Raw genomic sequence first — 15964 nt, 5'->3', positions numbered from 1 at the left:
GGTATTGTATCATTCAGAACTGCTGAGAGTAGATCTAAATCACTCTCTTATACATACAGAAAAACAGTTAACTATGTGAGGTGAGGGTTGTTAGTTATTTTAATCTTGATAATCATCCCACATTGTATATGTGTATCAAATCATGTTGTATCCTTTAAATATATGTGATTATTTTTGTCAGCTACCCTCCATTCAAGTTAAAAATCCAAATCCAAAAATAATGTATATCAGGTATCAATAACATTAAAATTTTTCAATAACTTTAGTGAATTACTTTATAGTTGGATACATGTTCAATAAAAACTATACCTCAAGTTAAAAATAAGAAAACATTTTTCATCAAAGCATAAATTAAAATTGTAATGCACAATTTTTGTCATAATACACAGTTTTAAAACTTTTCATTTTGTGTTGGAGTATAGTCGATTAACAATGTTGTGTTAGTTTCAGGTATACATCAAAGTGATTCAGTTATATATATACATGTATCTATTGTTTTTCAAATTCTTTTCCCATTTAGGTTGTTAAATAATATTGAACAGAGTTCCCTGTGCTATAACCAACAGAAGGTCCTTGTTGGTTATCCATTTGAAATATAGCAGCGTGTGCATGTCAGTTCCAAACTCCCCATCTCTTCCCTCCCTCCTTTTCCACCCTGTAACCTTAAGTGTGTTCTGTAAGTCTGTGAGTGTGTTTCTGTTTTGTAAATAAAAGATACCTTTATAAATTATGTAAAAAAGCAGAATGTATATAATGTACATATTATGATTATTAACAGATACATATATTAATCACAAAGCAGATATGCCTAATACAAAAGGAACTAAATAGTGATATAAAAATAATATAGAATATGAATACTAAGTTAGAAAAAGTGAAAAATAAAATAATTGTTAAATATTTTATAAACCCTATAGTACATATAGAAATTGAATATAAATTACACAGCACCTTTGGTTTGGGCTACTTAAAAACAAAATTCTTTCTTAATATTTATTTATTTAAATAAAAATTTCAAAATATTGAGTATGTTCCAAGTGATGGGTTTTAAGTGTTTGGGGCTTTTATTTGTTTGTTTGGCCTTATACATTTAGACATGTTTTGACATTTTTCTATAATGAGAAAATAATACTATAGAAATTTAAAAAATAGATATATGTAAAAGTAAAACAGAATAGCACAATGGAGCATAGGTATTCCAGAGAATGTCAACTCCAAATTGAATTAAGGAGGATAAAAAGTACTCAAGTCCTGGGCAAATAATCTGCAGATCCTCACTTCTTTCCTTAATATAGAATGTTTACTGCTGCTGGCTGCCTTTCTCAGTCAAAAGTCAGCCCTCAAACATTAATAAGGACACTGAATTTATCAACCTGCCTTGCAACTGTCAGCACATTCCATTATTTTTAAGATAAAATTCATGTGCTTTAGTGGTAAGCACTGCTCCTTCACATATTATCTTCACTAAAAACCATCAAATCTATTCAAAATCGAATAGATGCTCAGGAAACTACTTCAGGGAAATAAAATATTCTACTACTTATCTCAAGATTCAGCAAGTTATTACCAAAAATATTTTGTGGACTCATTTGAATAAGTGCATGGATAGATTCTGATCACAAAATTATAATGTTTCTACTATCTACTGCCCTGGCCTACATATTCATGTGCATGTACATATGTAGGTATGCTTTCATTCATTCAATTAACATGTTTATACAATACCTAAAATGTGCACTGTTGATACAAAAGTTAGCAAATGAGATGATATAAATGTAAGCTGTCCCAAGATGAGTGAATGAGTACCTTACAGCAGAAATTGTCTGGGTGGTTCTCCATTAACAATTTAGGTTTCTTAAAAAAAAGCAGTTTTTCACAATAGAAGTTGAAAACACTTAAGTCTCACTTTTATACATAGATGCACACCCAAGTTTGGGGAGACTTCTTAAAAATGTACTTCCTTTATAAAAATTATGACACTTAAGAACAAATGTTTCCCCCACACCCTTTTCTTTGACTCTGTACACAGTGACATAGATCTTTAGACACTATCATTGTACAATGAGGAATTAAAGTTTAGAACAAGTCAGTTATCATGATATGAAAAAGTCTGAAATACAGAGAAACAACTCCGGGTCCTTGCTGACATAGTTTAGCTACTAAATAAGTTAATTTAGCTAAAAAATTGCCATGCTTCTAGACCTCCTGCTATTGGATGTAATAAAAACCTAGAGATTAAATTGTTTGGGAAGGGAATATGGGATGACATTCTAATTTATGCAACTTCATGGTCTATTCATATGCAATCACCTGATTTCATGTATAAGTGTTCTTCTCAAACTGACATAAAATAACAAAGCTTACAAATAATGTCTCACATTTTCAACAAATCCTGATTTGGGTAATTTCTGAAAGTTGATAAATTACTAATCTATATTTGAAAAAAGTGAATTTGTTAGTCACTCAGTCATGCCTAACTCTTTGCAACCCTATGGACTATAACCTGCCAGGCTCCTCTGTCCATGGCATTCTCCAGGCAAGAATACTGGAGTGGGTAGCCATTCCCTTCTCCAGGGAGTCTCTCTGACCCAGGGACTGAGCCTGGGTCTCCTGCATTGTAGTCAATTCTTTACCATCTGAGTCACCAGGGAAGCCCAAAGAGCTGTCATACAACAAAGAAGTAAATCATGGAAAATTATTGGATCTTCCTATTCTTTTCTCCAAACTTTTCTAACTCTTCAATTTGAGAATTGATATTCAAAAAATTTAAAAAGCCTCATATGATCTTCTATCTTTACATAAATCTCCCAGCCTAATACCGCAAACTTACCAGCTCTAGGGAGCTTGGAATTTTTTTATTATATTCCTAATCTTATTGTGTTGAGCAAATCAAACAACTAGACATTTGTTTGCAAATATAAACATGCACACACAGTTGGTTTTTTTCCCCCAATTTCAATTATTTGTTGTTGATGACTGCAAAAAGCTAAAGCTGAGCTGAATGTAACAGTCAAGATACCCTGAGCGCGAGTCTCAGTATGAAAGATTGATGGTACACAGGAAAACATTAACACCTTGGATTTTCCTCTTTTATCTATCATATACAATGAGCAGAGGGCTGAGAGTCAGAGAGCATTAATGAGAATTAATTCACATTTTCCTTGGTGTGCTAAAGAACATTTTGTTATAAAAGAGGTTAAAGGAATGACAGGAAGCATGTTTATGAATGACTGAATGGTAAAATATTCCCAGATTCATGACTTGCATGGAATAAGAATTTAATAAATATTGGTTCTCATCATAGGAACACCTTTGTATGACTCTAATCCAAAAGTAAATGTGTCAGAGAAAAGTGAGAAGTTATTTTTTACTGTTTTCAACAGAAAAACTAAAGAATTTTCCAAACATTAAATAACATGAAGAATTATCTCAAATTAAACCTGAAGATAGATTGGAATGATCACTGTAGTGGAAACATTTTTGAAAAACAGATATTACACACAAATTAATTTACATTTACTTATTAAACAAAGTATTATTCCTAGTACGAAAAGCCTAATATTTATTATTCTACTGCATTTGGGAATGCAGGTGTACCACAAGCACAAGTAAAGGCTCAGCTTCTCTGCTCAAGGGAGATAAAAGGAAGTATCTGTATTAGTTTCTTTTTGCTGCTATAACAAACTACTTTGATCTCAGTGACTTAAACAACACAACTTATTCTCTTAAGAGTTTGGAAAGTCAGAAGTTTGAAATGAATTTTACGAGCAACATCAGTGTTGAAAGGGCTGTTTATCCCAGAGGCTATGTGGGAAAATCCTTTGCATTGTCTTTCCTCCTCCAACTTCTCCAAAGGTTACATAATCCGTTTTTTTTTTTTTTTTTTTACTTAAGCCATCCTGTATTACTCTTATTAAAAACGTGTGCAATATACTCAGTATACACCTAGATAACTTAGGATAATCTTCCCACCTCAAGATCCTTAACTTAATGACATCTGTAAAGTCTCTTTTGCCATAAAATATCACATTCACGGGTTCTAGGGATTAGCAATGGATATATTTTGGAGGCCATTAGTCAGTTAACCATAACCATAGTTTGTGATAGATGTCTACCTACAGTCTTGTAAAGGAAAGTATAAATAATGAAAATCAATCAACCATGATTAAATATAAAGATTATAATAAAGAGACTAATGCAGGGATCTCTGAAAGTCAAGAATGTAGGTCACCAGTGAACCTGATCTCTCGAAAATTGTTCAATATATGCTCACTGTAATGTAAAAGCATTCTGAAAGGCAGTATTCCTCAATGTTGAATTACAGTAATTGAAGTTTACAAAGAGACTTTAAACACCTTGAAATGAAGTCTGCCTTTGATTAAGAATGTACCCAGGAAACCATATCTGTATTTATCTCCATTAATTAAGTAGGCAATAAAATGAAAGCACCTTCAATTCAGTCAAATATAACTCTAATTCCTGTGAAAACCTGGAAATTAAATTTAAGCTAAATAGTATTATAGTTTAGGTATTGAACCAGCCAGTTGGAGGAAGTAGGGAGAAAGATGCTTACCTTAAATAATAAATCCTTCTTCCCATAACGAAGCTCCTTCAGCTGGGATTGAATTTTTTTTGACTGTAAGAACAAAAACATGAATTAGAGACTTAATTGCATTTACATTTTCAAATGTCAAGATTAAAATTCCTTTAACTGCACAAGAATGAACTTTGCAGCCAAACAAAAAAAGAGTTCAACTAATCTAGAAGTGAAAGAGAAAAGCTTAATCTCTGCTTTGGGAGTCAGACATCCAGCTATTCTAGGCAGGAAGAAAAAACCGAAACCTGTTCAAAGAAGTGTACTGTTTAAAAGGTAATATTTAAAGAAAGTGGCTTATTATTCCTCTCCTCAACCCTCCCCTGCAAAATTCACACACACAGAATTAGTCGTCTAGGCATACCCACTGAAAGATGAACTCCCAGGTTGGTATTTGCCCAATATGGTACTGGAGATCAGTGGAGAAATAACTCCAGAAAGAATGAAGAGATGGACCCAAAGCAAAAAAAAACCACCCAGTTGTTGATGTGACTGGTGGTGGAAGTAAAAAATCTGATGCTCTAAGAACAATAATACATAGAAACCTGGAATGTTAGGTCCATGAATCAAGGTAAATTGGAAGTGGTCAAACAGGAGATGGCAAGAATGAACATCAATATTTTTGGAAACAGTGAACTAAAATGGATAGGAATAGGTGAATTTAACTCAGATGACCATTATATCTATTACTGTGGGCAAGAATCCCTTAGAAGAAATGGAGTAGCTTTCATAGTCAACAAGAGAGTCCAAAATGCAGTTCTTGGATGCAATCTCAAAAATGACAGAAATCTCTGTTGGTTTCCAAGGCAAATCATTCAATAATACAGTAATACAAGTCTATGCCCCAATCAGTAACGCTGAAGAAGCTGAAGTTAAACAGTACTATGAAGACCTACAAGACCTTCTAGAACTAACACGCAAAAAGATATCCTTTTCATTATAGGGGACTGGAATTCAAAAATAGGAAGTCAAGAAACACCTGGAGTAACAGGCAAATTTGGCCTTGGATTACAAAATGAAGCAGGGCAAAGGCAAACAGTTTTGCCAAGAAAACACACTGGTCATAACAAACATCCTCTTCCAAAAACACAAGAGAAGACTCTACACATGGACATCACAGATGGTCAATACTGATATCAGACTGATTATATTCTTTGCAGTCAAAGATGGAAGCACTACACAGTCAGCAAAAACAAGACGAGGAGCTGACTGTGACTCAGATCATGAACTCCTTATTGCCAAATTCAGACTTAAATTGAAGAAAGTAGGGAAAACCACTAGACCATTCAGGTATGATCTAAATCAAATCCCTTATGATTATATAGTGAAACTGAGAAATAGATTCAAGGGTTTAGATCTGATAGACAGAGTGCCTGAAGAACTATGGACGGAGGTATGTGACATTGTACAGGAGGCAGAGATAAAGACCATCCCCAAGAAAAAGAAATGCAAAAGGCAAAATGGTTGCCTGAGGAGGCCTTACAATAGCTGTGAAAAGGAGAGAAGCAAAAAGCAAAGGAGAAAAGGAAAGATATACTCATTTGAATGCAGAATTCCAAAGAACAGCAAGGACAGATAAGAAAGCCTTCCTCAGGGATCAATGCAAAGAAATAGAGGAAAATAATAGAAGGGGAAAAACTAGCGATCTCTTCAGGAAAATTAGAGATACCAAGGGAACACTTCATGCAAAGATGGGCACAATAAGGGACAGAAATGGTATGGACCTAACAGAAGTAGAAGATATTAAGAAGAGGTGGAAAGAATACACAGAAGAACTATACAAAAAAGGTCTTCATAACCCAGGTAACCATGATGGTGTGATCACCCACATAGAGCCAGACATCCTGAATGTGAAGTCAAGTGAGCCTTAGGAAGCATCACTATGAAAAAAGCTAGTGAAGGTGATGGAATTCCAGTTGAGCTATTTCAAATCCTGAAAGATGATGCTGTAAAAGTGCTGCACTCAGTAATGCCTGCAAATTTGGAAAACTCAGCAGTGGTCACAGGACTGGAAAACATCAGTTTTCATTCCAATCCCAAAGAAAGGCAATGCAAAAGATTATTTAAACTACCATACAATTGCACTCATCTCACATATTATCAAAGCAATGCTCAAAATTCTCCAAGCCAGGCTTCAACATAACATGATACATAAATTTCCAGATGGTTAAGCTGGATTTAGAAAAGGCAGAGGAACCAGAGATCAAATTGCCAACATCCGTTGGATCATCAAGAAAGCAAGAAAATTCCAGAAAAATATCTACTTCTGCTCTACTGACTACACCAAAGCCTTTGACTGTGTGGATCACAACAAACTGGAAAAGTCTTCAAGAGATGGGAATACCAGACCACCTGACCTGCCCCCTGAGAAATCTGTGTGCAGGTTAAGAAATAACAGTTAGAACTGGACATGAAACAATGGACTGGTTCCAAATTGGGAAGGAGTACGTCAAGGCTATCTATTGTCACTCTGCTTATTTAACTTATATGCAGAGTACATCATGCAAAATGCCAGGCTGGATGAAGCACAAGCTGGAAGCAAGATTGCATGGAGAAATATCAATAACCTCAGATACACAGATGACACCAACCTTATGGCAGAAAGCGAAGAGGAACTAAAGAGACTGTTGATGAAAGTGAAAGAGGAGAGTGAAAAAATTGTCTTAAAACTCAACACTCAGAAAACTAAGATCATGGCATCTGGCTCCATCACTTCATGGCAAATAAATGGGGAAACAGTGGAAACAGTGGCTGACTTTATTTTTTGGGCTCCAAAATCACTGCAGATTATGATTACAGCCATGAAGTTAAAAGACACTTGCTCCTTGGAGGAAAAGCTATAACCAAACTAGACAGCATATTAAAAAGCAGAGACATTACTTTGCCAATAAAGGTCCCTCTAGTCAAAGCTAATGTTTTTCCAGTAGTCATGTATGGATGTGAGAGTTGGACTATAAGGAAAACTGAGCGCCGAAGAATTGATGCTTTTCAACTGTGGTGTTAGAGAAGACTCTTGAGATTCCCCTGGACTGCAAGAAGATAAAGCCAGTCAGTCCTAAAGGAAATCAGTCCTGAATATTCATTGGAAGGACTGATGCTGAAGCTGAAGCTCCAATACTCTGGCCACCTGATGGGAAGAACTGATTCACTGGAAAAGACCCTGATGCTGGGAAAGATTTAAGGTTGGAGGAAAAAGGGATGACAGAGGATGAGATGGTTGGATGTTATCACTGACTCAAGGGACATGAGTTTAAGCAAGCTCTGAGAGTTGGTGATAGACAGGGAAGCCTGGCATGCTGCAATCCATGGGGTCACAAAGAGTTATACATGACTGAGCAACTGAATTGAAATGAGGCATATCTATACATATACCTACAGATATGTATTGCTCAGTTTCACTGCTTATTTTTAATTTTATAAATTGTTAAAGATTAAATAAAAATGAGTTTCAGTTGACAGTCAAGTTTATATTTAGGTTGTATATTGAATATAAAGGGGAGGTAGCAAGCAAGTGTTTCAGGAGGTGAGGGAAATAGTTAGAATGCTAAGAAGTTAAGGTGAACAGTGTTTGTTAAGATAATAAACAGTGTTCATTAGGATAATGCTTTTTATGAGGACTATTACAAACAAAAAAGTGTTTGTAAGAAAGACATATCTCCCAGCAGACATGTTTGTCTACTGTTTGGAAGACATTCTGGTGAGCCACAGATGGCCGATTAAGCATTCCTATTTTTCCAGAGCCGACCCAATTTCAAACATTCTAACATTAGGACCTCAATTATTTGTCTTTATCCATCTAAGATTATAGGTTCTAATTCTTCAGCAGGATTAAAAAGAATACATGGAAATAGATTATCACAGTTACATGAAATGATATTTGAAAAATAGGTTAGTGGGAATGCAAAATGCTATAGTCATTTTGGGAAACTGGTTGATAGTTTCTTATAAAATAAATTAGACAAAAATTCTTTGTAGGTATTCAAGCAAGAGAAATGATAATATATACATAAATGCTTAGTATTTTTATCCATAAGAGTCAAAAGCTGGAAATAACCCACATGTCCCTTAAGTGGTGAATAGTAAACAAATTATCATACATACATGAAATGGAATGCTAAAAAAGAGTTAGCCATGTTTTAAAATTAAATATTTTAAATATTTAAAGAATAGCAAGAAGAGATAAGAAAGCCTTCTTCAGCAATCAATGCAAAGAAATAGAGGAAAACAACAGAATGGGAAAGACTAGGGGTCTCTTTCAGAAAATCAGAAATACCAAAGGAATATTTCATGCAAAGATGGGCTTGATAAAGGACAGAAATGGTATGGACCTAACAGAAGCAGAAGATATTAAGAAGAGATGGCAAGAATACTCAGAAGAACTGTACAAAAAAGATCTTCATGACCCAGATAATCACGATGGTGTGATCACTGACCTAGAGCCAGACATCCTGGAATGTGAAGTCAAGTGGGCCTAAGCATCACTACGAACCAAGCTAGTGGAGGTGATGGAATTCCAGTTGAGCTATTCCAAATCCTGAAAGATGATGCTGTGAAAGTGCTGCACTCAGTATGCCAGCAAATTTGGAAAACTCAGCATTGGCCACAGGACTGGAAAAGGAACACATGTATACCTGTGGCAGATTCATATTGATACGTGGCAAAACCAATACAATATTGTAAAATTAAATAAAATTAAATTAAAAAAAAAACAAAAGGTCCGTTTTCATTCCAATCCCAAAGAAGGGCAATGCCAAAGAATGCTCCGACTACTGCACAATTGTACTCATCTCACACACTAGTAAAATAATGCTTAAAATTCTCCAAGCCAGGCTTCAGCAATATGTGAACCGTGAACTTCCTGATGTTCAAACTGCTTTTAGAAAAGGCAGAGGAACCAGAGATCAAATTGCCAACATCTGCTGGATCATGGAAAAAGCAAGACAGTTCCAGAAAAACATCTATTTCTGCTTTATTGACTATGCCAAAGCCTTTGACTGTGTGGATCACAATAAACTGTGGACAATTCTGAAAGAGATGGGAATACCAGACCACCTGATCTGTCTCTTGAGAAATTTGTATGCAGGTCAGGAAGCAACAGTTAGAACTGGACATGGAAAAACAGACTGGTTCCAAATAGGAAAAGGAGTACATCAAGGCTGTATATTGTCACCCTGTTTATTTAACTTATATGCAGAGTATATCATGAGAAGCGCTGGACTGGAAGAAACACAGCTGGAATCAAGATTGCCGGGAGAAATATCAATAGCTTCAGATATGCAGATGACACCACCCTTATGGCAGAAAGTGAAGAGGAACTAAAAAGCCTCTTGATGAAGGTGAAAGAGGAGAGTGAAAAAGTTGGCTTAAAGCTCAACATTCAGAAAACGAAGATCATGGCATCCGATCCCATCACTTCATGGGAAATAGATAGGGAAACAGTGGAAACAGTCTCAGACTTTATTTTTTGGGGCTCCAAAATCACTGCAGATGGTGACTGCAGCCATGAAATTAAAAGACGCTTACTCCTTGGAAGGAAAGTTATGACCAACCTAGATAGCATATTCAAAAGCAGAGACATTACTTTGCCAACAAAGATTCGTCTAGTCAAGGCTATGGTTTTTCCTGTGGTCATGTATGGATGTGAGAGTTGGACTGTGAAGATGGCTGAGCGCCAAAGAATTGATGCTTTTGAACTGTGGTGTTGGAGAAGACTCTTGAGAGTCCCTTGGACTGCAAGGAGATCCAACCAGTCCATTCTGAAGGAGATCAGCCCTGGGATTTCTTTGGAAGGAATGATTCTAAAGCTGAAACTCCAGTACTTTGGCCACCTCATGCAAAGAGTTGACTCATTGGAAAAGACTCTGATGCTGGGAGGGATTGGGGGCAAGAGGAAAAGGGGACGATAGAGGATGAGATGGCTGGATGGCATCACTGACTGGATGGACGTGAGTCTGAGTGAACTCCGGGAGTCGGTGATGGACAGGGAGGCCTGGAGTGCTGCGATTCATGGGGTTGCAAAGAGTTGGACATGACTGAGCAACTGATCTGATCTGATGTTTTAAATAAAGTCTGAAATATGTAACAATATGGGTGGATTTCTAAGGTCTTATACTATGTATTCACAAAAAAAGCTTTATTTTGTAAATTACCATATATATGATATCCTAGAAAAGACAAAAGACTAGGTTGTAAATCAGGTTACTAGTTGACATGGGCTGGGGGGGTTGATGGTAGAGATTATAAAATATCAAGTGGGAGGTTTAGTTGTTTTTGTTGTTTAGTCACTAAGTCTTGTCTGACTGTTTTATGACCCCATGGACTGTAGCCCGCCAGGCTTCTCTGCCCAAGGGATTTCCCAGGCAAGAATACTGGCTGCTGCTGCTGCTAAGTCACTTCAGTCATATCTGACTCTGTGTGACCCCACAGATGGCAGCCCACCAGACTCCTCTGTCCATGGGATCTCCAGGTAAGAGCACTGGAGTGGGTTGCTATTTCGTTTTCCAGGGGATCTTCCCGACTCAGGGACTGAACTCATTGTATTGCAGGCAGGTTCTCTACCACTGAGCTATGAAGGAAGCCCCTAACTTGAATATTGGTCAAACCGTCAAAGTATATAGATAAATGGGATTAATTCTATGAAAACTATACCTCAATAAATTCAATTTTTGTTTTAGCTCAGCAAAACAGCTACATGTGAAATATTAAGTTGAACATTCTGTAACACCATATACAAAACTAAAACCAAGAAGAATTAAAGACCTAAGTGTAAGATCAAATACTGTAAAACTTTTGGAGGAAAATACACAGGACATAAATCATTGCAATGTTTTTTGGATCTGTCTCCAAAAGAAAAGAAACAAAAGTAAAAATAAACAAATGGGACCTAATTAAACTGAAGAAGTTTTGCACAGCAAAAGAAACCATCCATGAAACTATAAGACGTGAAATGATGCTTAACATTGCTAATTATCAAGAACATGCCAATCAAAACCATAAACAGATACCACCTCACATCTGTCAGAATGGCTATCATCAAAAAGTCTACAAATAACAAATGTTGTTAAGGATGTGGAGAAAAAAGAACCCAAGTATACTGTTGCTGGTGCTTTAAGTTGGTGCTGCTGCTGCTACTGCTAAGTCGCTTCAGTCGTGTCCGACTCTGTGCGACCCCATAGACGGCAGCCCACCAGGCTCCCCTGTCCCTGGGATTCACCAGGCAAGAACACTGGAGTGGGTTTCCATTTCCTTCTCCAATGCATGAAAATGAAAAGTGAAAGTGAAGTCGCTCAGTCGTGTCCGACTCCTAGCAACCCCATGGACTGTAGCCCACCAGGCTCCTCCGTCCATGGGATTTTCCAGGCAAGAGTACTGGAGTGGGTTGCCACTGCCTCACTACAGAAAACAGTATGGGAGTTACTCAAATGAGTAAGAACACTAATTCAAAAAGATACATCTTCCTAAATGTTCATAGCAGCATTGCTTCAATAGCCAAGATATGGAAGCAACCTAAGTGTCCATCAAAGATGAATGGATAAAAAGGATATTGGTATAAATATATATAATGAAAGTCAGACAGAGAAAGACAAATACTCTATGTTACCTGTTATATGTGGAACCAAAAAAACATAAAACAAAATAAATCTAAAAAAAAAACAAACAGACTCACAGGTATAGAGGACAAACCAGCGGTTCCCAACAGGGAAGGGGTGATGCGGAGGGGCAAGGCAGGTATATAGGATTAAGATATACAGGCTATCATGTATAAAATAAATTAAGTATCAAGGATATATTGTATAGCACAAGCAAACATAGCCATTATTAAATAAAATATAAAATGCTGAATGCCTGTTATACACCTGAAACTAATAAAAATCAATTATACTTCAATAAAATAAGAGAATAGGATAAATCCAGTACACTTTCAGTTTAGATGCAGGATTTAATACAGTCTTCATTTCTTGACTATGTTTTTCAACTTAGGTTTAAAATTTAGTAGTGAAATGGTTGTTAAATTTTAATGTACATAAGAATTACCGGAAGGGCTTCTTAAACCACAGATGAAGTCAGTGAAACTCTTCTATATGATACTGTAAGGGTGGATATATGTCATATATTTGTCAAAATCTATAGAATGTACACCACCAAGAATGAACCCTAAACTAAACCAGGGACTCTGGATGATAATCATGCATCAGTGTAGTTTCATTGATTCTAAAAGATTTACCATTCTGGTGGAGGATGTTGATAATGGTGGAGGTTATGTGTGGGGGCAGGAGTATATGGGAACTCTGAACTTTCTGCTCAATTATGCTATGAACCTAAAACGTCTCTAAAAAATAAAGCCTATTGAAAAACCAAAAAATAAAAGTAGCTGGTTATAGTGCCTAGTAAATTACATGATCCTCATGGAATTGCTATATCCTAGTAAACAGTGCTGATATGAAAATCATCTTTAATAAGTAAATCCCACTTATATTTTTGAAATATTGTGCTTTTCTAAGCATTCACTGAATGCTTATGAGTCTCTCAGTTATCAAACTGCAACTGTTATTCAGTTTACTTTTATATTCAGAGTGTTTCCAACCATGCAAAGTATTTTAGCTGGCAAAATGGGGGACTGTGTTATGATGGTGTTATAATTAGTAACTCATCATTTAATGGTGGGAGCATAATTAGAGTAGGATCTTGAAAATGTCGTAAATGGCACACCCTTGAAAGGTTCAAATATTAGAAACAATTTTTTAAAGACATTCCTTTCAGGAGCCAACTGAATTGATCTGCTGAATTAAGAAAATGAAACCTCTAGGAATTCATAAATAAGAATACAGAAATAATACGTCCTCTAAGAAGCTAAGATGAAGACAATATATGAGTCTTTCTTGAACTAAGGGGCTAAAAACTATAGGTAGACCCAGGTCGTCATAGTTGGTTTTCATTCTTCTGTTTGTTTCTAAACACCACACACCCCTTCTCCTAGGGCCACCTCTTTTACATGTACATGGGCGCTGTGTGAACTCTGGGAACATGTAAATTGTCACAGAATATAGCTTCAATTCAGATGGTCCTTATTCAAAACAGCTCCACTTGCTTACCCTCTTAAAGGTAATATTCAAAAACTGCACACTTGGTATGCCATATGTCTAGAAACTTAGCAAATATAAACAATATGGGAGTCTATTGATATCCAAATAGAAAAATACAGTGGAGAAAATAAAATACACAGGCTCATATCTATATGCCATTCAGTTTTATTTCTCATTTATGGAGCATCAACCTTTCAATTTCAATGTATTTAACAGCTCTATTCATTTCATATATAATATTATTGTAAAGACATTATAAGTGGATAATCATACTGCATGCTAGACTCTCAATAGTGACTTATACATGTCCACCAAGGAGTATTCTCACCTTCTTTAATTAAAAAATCCCAAATTCTGCATGAGCACACGAACACCAACCTAATGGCCTTTTCCAGGTTCCTACAAGTTAGCACATGAACACCAACCTAATGGCCTTTTCCAGGTTCCTACAAGTTAGCTAGGCTTGTGACCTAGTTCTGGCAAATAGGATACAAGGACATACGTGCCATTACTTTCTAGATAGACTCCTAAAGATCAATGTTTATGAGTCACAAGGTAATATTTCCTGTTCCTTCTGCTAGAAGGTGATAATATCAGGAAACAGCTTTTGGAATTAAGAGGTGGCTCCATATTTAGGAGACGGTAGAAGTTGTTCACCAGCTCTGTGCCTTGCTTCTAATCTGCTATGGGGAAAGGGATAAACTTGTGTTAGACTGTTTTTCTTCTACCTAAACCTGTCTCTTTCCCCCTTCCTTTCACAAGTATTTGGTTTTCACTGAAGACTAACATGCCTGGGCCTTATCATTCACAGGCTTTTCATTATTATTTTATTTTTTTTGCACAACTAGTCTTTTTGTATGCTCCTTTGAGGCTCCAACTTAACACATTAAGTGCAGTCTCCTCTCCTTGAAGTATCACTCTACTATGACACTATTTCTACTCTCTCTTTACTGTCACTAAGGATTACTGACTGTGAGCTATGTTTCTACATTACAGATTTAATTTGGAAGATCAGGAAAAGAAAAAATGGATTGTAATTAAAGCTGAATTAAACAGAATGACGTTTTCCCCCACTTAGGGGGCAATATTGTATGAGACAGTATTTTTGTCCATCTAATAGAACCAGTGAATTTATTTCTTTCATTTTATGTTCAGTCCTAGAATCCTCATTTTGCCACTCTAGTCTCCAACAGGTACAGACATCACATTGTTGATGTTGTTGTTTAGTCCTAAGTCATGTCCACTCTTTGTGACCCCATGGACAGTAGGCTGCCATGTTCCACTGTCCGTGGCATTCCCCAGGCAAGAACAATGGAGTGGGTTGTCATTCCCTTCTCCAGGGGATCTTTTAGATCCAGGGATTGAACCTGCCTCTCATGCACTGGCAGGAGGATTCTCTATCACCACATAGAGGGTACCAGAAGTGAAAACTTCATGGACTTGCAGGTGTTTGCTAGTAAGGAACTCTTAATAATCCAGTTAAAGAAGGAATCCAGAATATCATTTAGGAAAGTAACACTTCAGTGGCTTAACATTTTTTCTATTTGGTGATGAAATGTTAAAACATCCAAAATACCTAAAAGTTTGAAATGTGTTTTTATTTTCTTATTCCAATGTTTGCAGTTATTTTTAAGGGAACAGAGTCACCAGATGTCTTGGGTTAAAAAAAAAACATCTGGCACTAATACTGTTTCTATTTACTTGAAGCTTTAAGAAAGGAAAACATACTCACCTCTTCTGCATGTAGGCCACATAGCTTGTTTCCAAACAACAGTTTGTGTTTCAAGCTTTTATTCTGAGGAAAGAAACATACTTTTATTTTTAAGAAGTTATAAAATATTAACAATTTATTTAAATTATGTCAGCAGTGCTTCTGGTTTGTTCACAGATAAGTCCTTCATGATATGAGATGTAGCTGATTTTCATAAATTGAGTAGAATCTGTACTATAAAAGATTGTTTTTTTATTCAACAAAAATTGATGGATTTGATGTATTGGCATTAACACAGTTATTAGAAAATATGGAACTTTCTTTGGTCTTACATTTAAATCTGTTTATTGTTATTTATCTATGCTGTTTTCTAAAATAATTTTGGTTTCAAATTTGTAGTTGACACTAGTTTCTGAAAGCTCCCTCTAAACAGCAAGCATTTACTTCTACCATCAGCTGGATGCGCATCAACTTGGAGTCTAGTTTAATAGAGTCACGGATGCAATAGGGTCTAAATTTCCTTTAAACAATATGGTTTTAGAGTTCTCCTGTTTCTGACACCTGTGCATTGCATGC

At 36.1% G+C, this 15964-nt stretch overlaps 1 protein-coding gene across 4 annotated transcripts in view; it reads right to left on the bottom strand.

Moving 5' to 3' along the window:
- LUZP2 (leucine zipper protein 2) overlaps window positions 1–15964 on the bottom strand; it is a 514336-nt gene that overhangs the window by 104087 nt on the left and 394285 nt on the right. For all 4 annotated transcript variants that reach the window (XM_086383024.1, XM_086383025.1, XM_086383026.1 and 1 more), the window contains 2 exons: window positions 15410–15472; window positions 4574–4636 (listed from right to left, as the gene is read on the bottom strand). In XM_086383024.1, the coding sequence (XP_086239150.1) occupies window positions 4574–4636; window positions 15410–15472 (126 nt within the window). The remainder of the gene's footprint in view (window positions 1–4573; window positions 4637–15409; window positions 15473–15964) is intronic.

Source organism: Bos grunniens, chromosome 29 (assembly GCF_055505025.1).
Source record: "Bos grunniens cultivar Pamir isolate PY7600 chromosome 29, Bosgru_T2T1.0, whole genome shotgun sequence".
Classification (NCBI taxonomy): domain Eukaryota; kingdom Metazoa; phylum Chordata; class Mammalia; order Artiodactyla; family Bovidae; genus Bos; species Bos grunniens.
The sequence above is the reverse complement of the archived record's forward strand: the minus strand, read 5'-3'. Positions and strand labels throughout refer to the sequence as shown.